Here is a 12,207-nt window from a genome sequence, read left to right as displayed (position 1 = left end):
AAGCTGATGGCAGACATAAACACTTTGTTAAACCAGCAAATGAGTCAAAAGTATCCACATTCATTGCTCAGGCAGAAGTGGAGATACTAGGGTTTAAAAGACTTCTATAGAAGCTGAAGTATCAACTGAAGCTTTTTACTCCAGTAAAAGTGTAAAAGTACTGGTTTCAGAACGACTTCAAGTAGAAAAGTAAAAGTAATGGAAGGAAAACAAAGGCCGAAAGCTTAGGCCACGCCACAGGGGTCTATAGTGCACTACCCCCCTCACCGAAACCCCATTTCTCTAAAAGTCATAGTGAGGAGAATGATCTATTAAAATGTTGATGTTAAAAATGTTGGGCTGCACTAGGCTCCTGTTTCAGCTGCAGATCTGCCCATTGAAAATGAAGCATTTCAGTAATATCAGCTCTATTAAAGGAGCGTCTCTGTGCTCTACTGAGCATCAACATGAGCTACATGGAGGAAAATATGAGGAGTCGTTGTCTAGAAGTTCTGTAAAGCTGCAGAAAGTCAGACTTCAGAGGCGTGTGATCAATAAGCTTTATTGGAATGTAAATGTGGGGCTCAGTCGGGACGTTTCACTGCAGCTCTCTTGAGTCTCTGCCACAGACACAGTCTTCATACTAGACTACAGACGTCTGCTGTGAGCTTGCTGGAGAGGGACGGGACGTGTGCAGGTGTGATGGATCTCTTATAAACCAATAGGGAGTCAGAATGGTGTGTGTTTATACTTCTCTTCCAATCACGATCAGACTCACACTTTCCGGATGGAGAGATTTATCTGGAGGGGTTTTTTTTATTGATGACGAGCCGGAATGAAAACAAAGGGAAATGAAATAGGAGGAACGAGGCTTTTTTTAAATTGTAAGGAGGAGAAAGTTCAGATAATTGGGTAAAAATGTAATTAATTACTCCAGTAAAGTATAGATAACCAACATTTCTACTTAAGTAATATAACAAAGTATTTGTACTTGCTTACTTGACACCTCTATAAACCAGTACTGTGTGCACAATGCTCTAGAAGAACCACTATTGGTTCCCTGAAGAGTGAATGAATAACTCCTCAGAGTGCCCATTAATATCAAAATGTTGACGAACCTTTTTAAGATTCTTCACATTAACACGACCCTTCAACAACATACTGATCAAGAGCATCGCTCTTGCAGAACTCTTTTTTAATGCCCTTTGTCTCACAAGAAACAATGAATGAGCAAGTGTCCCAATACTTTTGTCCTTTAAGTATATGCATTATTTAATCAGGTCAATCTCAAAAGCTACCTAACGCAGCTGCCTGTATTAGTACAGGATAGAGCATTGGGTTGTTTACTGCAAAAATAGCAATAAAGCTGCAAGCAGAAAGTCCACAGCAGATACCGGGCCTGAGGCCGTAACCGGTGGCTGGTGGAGGTGTGGAGGGGGCCTAAGGGCATTCTGGGAGACAGACTGTAACCTGGGGTTGCACAAAGGGTGGCGGGCCTTTAAATGAGGGCTAAAAAGCAGGAGGGTGAAGGATTACCCTGTAGCCTCCTAGATGTCCATGGAGTTTGTCCTTGTGAACGCGGCTCCAGCTGACCTTCACCATGGTGTTGTTCATCACATCCACCTCCACGTCATCTGGAGCTGCTGATGGAACTGCGCTCACACACACACACACACACACACACACACACAAACAAACACCAGATCACAATAAAAGCTCCCATATAAGCTACATTTGCTGCTTGTGTGTCAGGATTAGGACTGAAAATGCTCTAGCCACTACGTTCTACAGGCAGGCCTAGATGTGTGGTGTAATTGTGGTATGTGCGACACAGCTGGTAATAAATGTTTATGTAGGGTCGTTGAACAGTATGTCTTTTTTGTTGTTGTTGTAACCCTTTAAACTCCAAAGGCATGGATGTGGGCCCATACTGCAAGTCCTCATCATCACACCATTTAAGTAACATATTAGTTTCATAGAAATAGTATTAGTTTTATAGATAGACTAATTCATTTACAGTTACTGAGTCATTTATACTAGATAATGAATCATTTATTGTAGATCTCACTCCACGTAATGAATGATTTTATTGTACATACTGAATCATTAATACTAGAAACCAAATCATGTACTGTATTTATACAGCATAGTTTTTACTGGATAATGCATTTTTAGTGTAGATACTGAATCATTTGTACTACATACTGAATGGTTTAGTGTAGATACCACATCATTCATACTAGATACTGAATCACTTTTTATATATAAAGATTTATTCAAGACACTGAATCCCTTATTCGATCCTTAATCCATTATTATAGATATGATAGAATCATTTATTATTAACATTGAATCATTTAGTAGATACAGAATCAGTCATTAAAGATATTGAATCGTTTATTACAGGTATTGGATCATTCATTAGACAGATGATCAGATATTATAGAGAATTAATCATTTGTTCTAGACACTGAATCATTTATTAGATACAGAATCAGTCATTATAGATATTGAATGGTTTATAATAGATATTGAATCATTTATTGCCAATACTGAAACTTTTAGCAGATATGAAATTCCTTGTATATATTGAATTATTTATAATATATATGGAATAATTTATTAGCATTTACAGCATAATTTATTCTAGACTATGAGTCATTTTTTATAGATATTAAATTTCACTTATTAGCTAGAGAATCAAATATTGTAGATATTGAATCATTTATTATATATACTAAATAATTTATTGGATACAGAATGAGTCATTATAGATATTGAATCATTTATTGCAAATGCAGCATCATTTATACTAAGTAATGAATCTTTTATACTAAATACTGTTAAACTACTTTTATACTAAATACTTTTAACTATGTTATGTTAACTATCATTTAAACTACATAGTACATTGTTTAAATAATATATATGAAATAACTGAGTGTGCATACTACTGAAGATACAGAAGTATAATAAATATAAAGGTACTAAATAATTTATTAGATATAAAATCAAATATTGTAGATATTGAATCGTTTATTATATATACACTAAATCATTTATTAGATACAGAATCAGCTATTATAGATATTTAATCATTTATTGCAAATTACCATCATTTATACTAAGTAATGGATCTTTTTTACTGAATACTGAATCAAACTAGATCATTAATCTAAATGTTTAATCATTTATAGTAGATACTGAATCATTTAAACTAGAGATTAAGTAATTTAAATAATAGATATGAAATAACTGATTAAAATATATTAAATATAAAGATACTAAATAATTTAAACATACTAAAGAAGGGTTTAAAATTAAAAGAAAAAAAGCCCAGCGATCGAGGGGTTAATACCAGCTGTTTACACATTCCAGTTTCTAAACCCTGCAAATGGGTTTATCTAGGTGAAATACAGGGTTTACTATCCCACTTCTAAAGGAGTCCACCTTAAGAAAGCTCCTAGCACTGCTAGCAAATAGGGGCAGACCTCAGATTCGGAACAAAGGAAGAGGATCTACAGTCAGACTGAGCAAACACAGGGGAGAACGTAGGATAGCAAGACAGATAGAAACTGAGCGAGGAAAAGGGAGAGAGCGAGCGTGTAGACTAATCCTACTACACAGAGAACAAGTGACCTGAGATACCATCGGGAGGGCAACTCCAAAAGAAAACTGAAGGCAAGAAGAATAATTAGAGCTGAAGATGTAAATAGCTCACAGCCACGTTAGCATTTCATTTGTCAGTCTGTGGAGGGGTATGACGCCTTCGCATAAGAAATCGCCCCCCTGTGTACTATTTAATATCCTCAATAAGGCGAAACGGATCACCATACCAGGCCTAGCATGCGGATAATTGTGTAAAGCACAGAGAGTGTTTTATCAGTGGGGTGACTGCCCTCCAGGCTTGTTGATATTCCTCTCACACTTTTAATGTACTTTCGGAGGGGTAGGGGGTACTGTTTACAGAGCATTGCCTATTTGCAGCAGAACACGAAATGGGAGGGTGGAGTGTCAGACTGTATCTCACAATACCTTTCCCATTTGGTAAACATACAAAGCGATTCGACAAGCAGTGGGCATGACGTTAACACAGCCGCTCCAAAGCCTTGGTTCTGGAGAACATTTAGATGTTTGTTTGTTTTTTCAACACACCTGACCCCACGTTTATAAAGCTTTTCAGAGGACAGTGCTGTGTATAGACCACCATGAACTACCAATCATGTAAATACACCCTCATTTATATGAATGAATCTTTGATACTAAATACTGAATCAGTTATAGTAGAATGAATTAGTTAAACTACATACTGAATCATTTATACTAAATAATGAATCAGTTAAACTGGATAATGAATCATTTATACTGAATACGGAATCAGTTAAACTAGATACTGAATCATTTATACTAAATAATGAATCATTTAAACTGGATACTGAATAATTTATACTAAATACTGAATCAGTTCAACTAGATACTGAATCATTTATACTAAATACTGAATCTGTTCAACTATGCATTAAACCATTTATACTAAATAATGAAACAGTTATTGTAGATACTGAATCGTTTAGACTAAATAATGAATCCGTTATTGTACATGCTGAATCATTTATACTAAATAATGAATCAGTTAAACTGGATACTGAATCATTTATACTAAATACTTAATCAGTTATTGTAGATACTGAATCATTTATACTAAATACTTAATCAGTTATTGTAGATACTGAATAATTTATACTAAATATTTAATCAGTTATTGTAGATACTGAATCATTTATACTAAATACTGAATCAGTTATTGTAGATACTGAATCATTTATACTACATACTTAATCAGTTATTGTAGAAACTGAATCATTTATACTAAATACTGAATCAGTTATTGTAGATACTGAATCATTTATACTACATACTTAATCAGTTATTCTAGAAACTGAATCATTTATACTAAATACTGAATCAGTTATTGTAGATACTGAATCATTTAAATAATACATATTAAATAACTGATTGTGTATACTATTTAACATACAGAAATATAATAAATATAAAGATACTAAATTATTTATACCTACTAAAGAAGGTCTTTCATTTCCAGCCAAAATAGCCATTAAATGAGTTAATTTATCAGAAAAAATGTAATAAATAAAAATAAATCTGATATCTGAGAGGCATCACTGTCACACAAAAACCTTGTATCGTTTTTCATAATGTGAATTTGGCAGTTGTTCTTTACATTAAAAAAAAAAAAGATAAAAAGACCAATAGACCATTTTTGGAGATACAAGGTTTTTTGTGTGACAGTGATGCCTCTCAGATATCAGATTTATTATCCATTTCGTTCTTTTTAGCAGGCACTTTAGCGATATTTCTGCAGGGATCTACAGGGAGATTTTCCCACATTTCCAGAGTTCAGTCAGAGCAAACACCTTCAATGACGTTGAGGTCTGGACTCTGGGGTGCCTGGTTTATTGTTCTGAGAGCAGCAGCAGCTTCTGTGTTTGATTTCTCTGTTTGCTTTTCTTATCAAGGTCTTCCTGATCAGCTACACGTCTTTTCAGACCCACAGTGGTGAGCTGTCTTCTCATAGCTCTTCTAGGTCGTCTATTTTTTTATTTATGTTTTTTCCTCAGGAGTCGACTTTCTATTTCTAAATTCAAAGAGCGGGAGAATTGACTCTCTGGGAAATTCGACTGCCAGCCGTAGTTATGAATAATGCTAATCACCGACCCAGTTTGAGGATCTCCTCTTTTCTTCTCCTTCCTCGTACAAATGGATGGACGATCCTTTTTTTTTAATCACCTCCGAAATCTCACCTGCACTCTATTGGAGAAATGAACAGATCTAGAATCTGATGTTTTGAGTAGGGTCATTCTTAATCTGACCCTAGATCAGCACTCCTAGTCTGAAAAGCTTTATAAATACGGGCCCTGTTCTAGATAATCCAGCCAATTGACATGCAGAAAAACATGCAGAAAGGTGGTTCTCTACAACCAAGATTGGAAACTACCATGATAAAAGTCAGGTGTCCGCATAAAAATAAAGGTGCTACTATAAAATTAAGGTGCTATTCCTCCCTACTTTAAAGAACCATGTTTGTAATAGCAATCGAGTGAGTGTGAAGAACCTTTAAATTGGTACAGAACCTTTAAATCCAGTCCCGATTCTTTAGACCTTTAAAAGGCTTCTGTACACTCACACTCGTTTATTTTTAGGAGTGTGTGTGTTTAGCGTACAGATCAGAAGCAGGGCATTGTGTACTTACAGTCTTCTCCGGAGTAGGCGACTACTGTTCTGGGCTCCGGAGCCCAGCCGGCATGGTTCCTGGCCTGGATCTTGACCTCATAAGGGGCGAATGTTGGTGTGTTCTTCACCACAAATGAGTGCCTCTTCACCATGTGCTCATGCCAGTCCTCCTCCACACCCTGTCGCCGGTAGCTCACTTTATACTCCAACCCAGGCCCGTTGTGTTCGATAGGCGGCAATGGCTAGAACATGACAGAACATGCAACGACTGAGATTTCATAGAGTTTCAGATGAAGCATGTGTAATCTGGGTGTTGGATGGGACTGAGAATACTGGCCTTACTGGAAATGGTTTCACAGTAATGTATATTTCTACATAGTCTATTTGTTATGTTTTCAATTTGAATACATTTATTATAATTTATAGAAATGAAATACATTAAAATAAGATATTTAATCATGGATCTAGATGTTTTCTTTTATCTTTATATAACTATTTATGTTTTTTTATTATTATTGATGTTATGTATTATTATTGATTATGTATTTTCACTGTATTATTGCATTTGTGCTTCTTTTTATGTATTAAAAGTATTTTGAGGTAATATATATATATATATATATATATATATATATATATATAATAATGATAATAATAATTTTTACTTTTTTTTTACATATATTTGGACTTTTTGACTATTTTAAATAACAATATAATTATTAGCATTATCATCATCATCATCATCATCATCATCATCGTGTTGATATGTAACGTATGTTATTATTAGTATAATAATAATAATAATAATAATAATAATGATTATTATTATTATTATTATTATTATTATTATTATTGATGGGCTCTTTTTATCAATTTATTTGAGTTGCAATTTGTAAATATACAATATTTTTGAGTATGCATGTGTGCATGTATTATTATCATTCTAATTATTATAACTTGTCTTGCATATCCTTTCCTGCTTTCTCTCCTAAAAAAGCCTCCACCTAGCCAATGATCTTACACAGGCAGCCACAATCAATAGGTTAGAAACCCATGACGTCATGTGTTGAAGTGAAGGAGCTTCTAGGGGAATCTTAGCGGATGTTTATGACAGGATGGAAAGGAAGCTGAAAGCTAAACCACGTGCAAATCACTGTCAGAAAAGTCACTAAGTGCATGCCTTCCCCCACCAGAGCACTCAGGGTTCGACGCCGGCTGACCCCTCAGCGCCGCCGTGATTTAACTGATGTCCCTTAAAGAGAACATGGTTATGGCTGTGACTGTAACGATGTGTTCAAACACTGAAGCTCATTCACTCCTATCGGCTAACAACCCTGCTCCCCAGTCAGGCTTTTAAATCATCGCAGACCTGAAATGAATTCACTGTTGGCTTTTAGCCACTGCGATGTACAACAGCTAACAAGGACTTGACAAAACGTGGAGGTAAGCCTGGGCTCCTCTAACAATGGGCCAGCAGCAGAAGATTGAATGAGATACAATTATCTATAAAAGCATGCTATTAATAATAAGAGACCTCATAATTCCAGGAAGCACAGTTCTATTACCAATGCGAGAGAGAGAGGCAGGTAATAACCCACAGAATGGAAGAGAATCATCTATTCAAATAAAAATCGGAATTTATTACTCGCGTCCTGCAAGCTCCTACTTTTTAATCAAAGGCTCGCGCCGGCTGCCTGGGATGGGGTTACTCTACGTCTGGATGGATCACTTTCACAAAGGGCTTTGTAAAGTTCCCAACTGTACAATGGTGCAGATAAGGCCGTTTTTATATGTAAACCCTCTTTTTTCTCGCTCTTATCGATAATTGAAGCTGAAAAATTGATAACGTTTGTTTGCGCTCTTCCTTTGAGGAGTAAATGGAATTTGAAAATATTAGAAAAGGGCTTTTATCTATTCGTCCCTCCTCCGGTACTTTGAAAGTTAGCTACTCCCCAAAGACTTTCAGTGCAGAACACTCGGGCTCCTACCTCCCAGTTGATATCCATTTCATGTGGCAAATGACCTTCGATCTTGATATTTTCAGGGTTCTTGTCAGGCGCTTTGGAAAGAGCAGAAATATGGATTTAGTTGGCAGTGAAATTGTTAGCACAGGGTCAGGAGGGAGTTGCAGAAAGAGAGGGAGAGGAGAGAAAAAAATGGGCTGTGAAATACACACATTAGAGAGCAGAGGTCCAACGAGAGGGGGAAATCAATTATCTCCCAGGTTTGAATGTTTGAAAGTTCAGCGAGCAGCGGCTCGGGCCTCTATAACTGCTGTTATAACAAGAAGGATGAAAGGGTATGTAAGGGAGCATATGTAAAAGCAGGAGGAGCAGTGGGAGGTTCCGAACCTGAGGCCGGGGTTCTGTATCTCTCGCTGGCTTCGCTGGGACGTCCCTTCCCCACCTCGTTCACGGCCGAGACGCGGAAGCCGTAGTCCATGTGGCCGTGGAGCTTCAGCAAAGCCGAGTGGTGGTTCCCAGGCACGCGCATCAGTTCCTTCCAACTGCCGGGCTGCCACTGGCTCTCCTCGTACTCGATGATGAATTCTGATGGGAAGAGAACAGAAGGTGGCCGATCAGAAGACCCAGGAGTGACCCATAGGTTGAGCTGGGCCTAAATACAGCAGAGAAATGATGTGGAAGGTGTTTTTAAGAAGAACTGGAAGTTTGTCATTAGAATTTGAGCTGAGCAATAGTTGTTATTGTCGTTGTTGTTGTCATGATATTATTGAAAGAAAATTAATTACATTTTTACCATCCAATGGAAATAAAGATACAGAATATACTAATTTAGCTCAACCCAACCCTTTATACATTATAAATGATGCATCATCCATTGCAAATAAAAAAGGTTTATTAGCAAAACGTACAAACTATCAGCTGTTTGCAATTAACCAATGAAACAAGAGCAATTGAAATATCTTAACACAGCGGCCGCAGGGGCCCCGAGTGGTCCAGCGGACTAAGGCGCTGTCATTATGATCAGAGGAGAGGACAATTGGCCTAGCTCTCTCTAGGGTGGGTAGATGGCGCTCTCTCCCCACATCATTTCTATTAGTGCTAGGCATCACTGGCGCCTGCGGGGTGGTGCGTTGGAGCCGGGTATGTGACGTTGGTTGGTTGCCCGGTGATGTTGCATCGGCAACAGTTTGAAAAATATGAGGCTTGGCTGCGATGGGGGGGTGGGGGTTGGTGTAATATGTACGGGTTGGGTAATTGGCAGTCAAAAAATCTGATAAAATAAAAAATAAGCAAAACAAATCCAAAAAAATACCCACAGTCCTTAGTACTATGTAGAGAACCCTTCTGTTATTATGACCTGCAGCAGATACCGGCTTCTGGCAGCGTTCCTGAGGAATCCTAGCTCATTCCTCATGGGCACTGGCCTCCAGTTCACTGATATTCTAATATTAATGAATACAGCATTTGAGCTGCCTGATGAAAAGGAAGACCTCTTGTAGATGGGTCCTTATAGATCCTTTTAAAAGGGGCTCTGCAAAGCATCAAAAGGGGGTTCCACTATTTCACCATAAGTCAAGGAACCATTTTTCAGCCCTAACTAGAACCTTTGCTTATTAAATACATAATTCAGTGCTTATACACACCATACAGCCAACACAGTCATAAAAAAGGAGGTTCTTCAAGGTTTATCTAGTTAAGATAATGGATCCGTACAGAACCATGACAACTCAAACACTTTTTGAATTTTATGAATTTTAACGCCTAATTAAATGGCAGAATATTTTCGTAGAGGGTTCTTCGTAACTGATTGCTTTTAGCAACATGAGTATTAGTGAGGTCAGAATGTTGGATGATCACCATCCCACCTCATCCCAACTCCCTAACTCATCCCAAAAGTACTGAAATGAGCACATCCATCATTCCAGAGAGCACACAGATTCACTTAGGGTTGGGCAATATAGCTGAATATCACAGTATAATATTTCATTGTAGCCAATACTGATGATTATTGATCATTTGAAATGACATATTTACACAAGAAAAGTCTATTTAAACTTATTTCTACAAAATTTAACCACCTTAAAAGTTCTAGGTCTATCTAGTACACGGCCAAACAAGCTCATTCCCCCTTGTGCATTTATGAGCGCAACAGGGTGGGGGCGCTGTGGGAACTCACTGATTTGTGATTTTGCTTTGAAAACAGGTGGGTTTAAAAAAAAAAAGCCCACTGTTTAGTTAAAAAGATAAGTTTAGCAACATATGCTTAGTTTGAATGTCTCAATGGCTGCAATGGTGGTTGGTGTGGCGCAACAGATAACACCACTACCTGCCACAAAGCTACCACACCATGTGGGAGGCTGGGGTTCAATTCCCAGTCTGGGTGACTGTGCTGCGCTACATCAATAAGAGTCCTTGGGCCAGACTCCTGACACTACACTTACCCACCTCTGTAATACGAGTTACCTTGTAAGTCACTCTGGAAGAGAGCGTCTGCTAAATGCCATAAAAATGTAAAATGTAAATGCATTTTGCCTAATTAAATTGCAGACATTATGAAGGTGGTTCTTGATAAAACATTTAAACAGGGTTCTCCATAGCAAAGACTGGGGTTCCACAATTGTTATGAGTCAAAGGATAATTTATTCAGTGCTATATAGAAGCTTTTCTGCTTAGCGTGTAAGTAAGCAGATTTCAGATGTAATAAAAATACAGTAGTCAGTGATAAATACTGGGAGACTAATAGAGAGATTCAGGGCCTGTGTTTGTGCACTCAGTAAACAGCATGCGTTTCCTGTGTGTGTGTGTGTGTGTGTGTGTGTGTGGTGCAGAATACGAGCTGTGGTGGGTTACGGGAGGCCTAATTACCCGTGGTGGTGCTGTTATGGTCATCTCCTGGGATCCATTTCAGCTTCACGGTCCTGTCTTTGCGTTCGGCCAGCACCACGTCCTCAGGGGCGTCGGGTACGTCTGAGACAAGAGCACAAAGCATTGCTTTGACCGAGCACAACAACAGCTACAGCAACACACAGCAAATAGTAGTCTGACGAGGACACATCTGATTCCAGAGCAACTTCAAAGGAATAGGTCTTCAAAACCAAACGTTCAGAGCTACTTCTGGCCTCAGAGGTCATTGTAATACTGAATAATGAAGAGAAAAAGAGTCTGGTTTAGAGTTTGGGGACGCTTGAGCTGTGAAACCTTGACAAGACTAACCAGCTTTATTTTAAAGAAGGTATTTATTCATACAAATCTCTGCAACGGTGCTCCCCTGGGAAAAAGCCAAGCCCTACATACGCTAAAAGGACAAAAGTATTGGGACACCTGCACATTCACTGTTTCTCCTGAAATGAAAGGCTATTAATAAAGACATTCTCCAGCTTTTGTTGGAGTAGCTGTCTCTACTGTCCAGGGAAGAAGACTTTCTAGGCGTTTTTGGAGGAGCATTGCTGTGAGGATTTGATTGCATTTAGCAACAAGAGCGTTAAAAGGGGTCAGGATGTTGGAGGATCACCAGCCTACTTCCTCCCCAACTTCAAATCCCATTTTAAAAGTATTGGAATGAGCACCACTATTATTCCAGAGTACACAAAGCTTCACTTAGGGCTGGGCAATATAGCTGAATAATGTATCCATTTAATGTATAATTTCATTTTAGTCAATTTTGATAAGTATTGATAATTTGTCAAATTTCTGTTTCCGTGTCTATCTAGTACATGGCCAAATAAGCTCATCCCATGTGCATTTAACCTCCTGAGACCTGGACTTTTGCTTGGTGTGCATTTTTAATTTCTCCTATTTGGGATTAACTACACTTATTCTTTGTACAGGAGGTCCACAGCTCAACACTGGGGGGATTTATACCTCTCCAGCCCACGCCTGGCATTAGGCAGCATGGTGCCAATAGGTATTAATGATTAGCTGCTCCAGGGAGTCCTATTGTATTGGCAATACGTCTCTACAAGGACTAGATAAGCTGTGTGTGTGTGCATTTCTGTGTCAGTAATTGGGTGCA

General features: G+C 38.0%; 1 protein-coding gene across 1 annotated transcript in view; it reads right to left on the bottom strand.

Annotated features, from left to right (window-relative positions):
• chl1b (cell adhesion molecule L1-like b) overlaps positions 1-12,207 on the bottom strand; it is a 75,246-nt gene that overhangs the window by 29,280 nt on the left and 33,759 nt on the right. Inside the window, 5 exon segments of the mRNA XM_072684919.1 lie at positions 1,516-1,631; positions 6,251-6,473; positions 8,220-8,290; positions 8,583-8,780; positions 11,061-11,162. Of these exon segments, the coding sequence (XP_072541020.1) occupies positions 1,516-1,631; positions 6,251-6,473; positions 8,220-8,290; positions 8,583-8,780; positions 11,061-11,162 (710 nt within the window).

This window comes from Salminus brasiliensis, chromosome 7 (assembly GCF_030463535.1).
Source record: "Salminus brasiliensis chromosome 7, fSalBra1.hap2, whole genome shotgun sequence".
In the NCBI taxonomy this organism is placed as follows: Eukaryota; Metazoa; Chordata; class Actinopteri; order Characiformes; family Bryconidae; genus Salminus; species Salminus brasiliensis.
The sequence above is the reverse complement of the archived record's forward strand: the minus strand, read 5'-3'. Positions and strand labels throughout refer to the sequence as shown.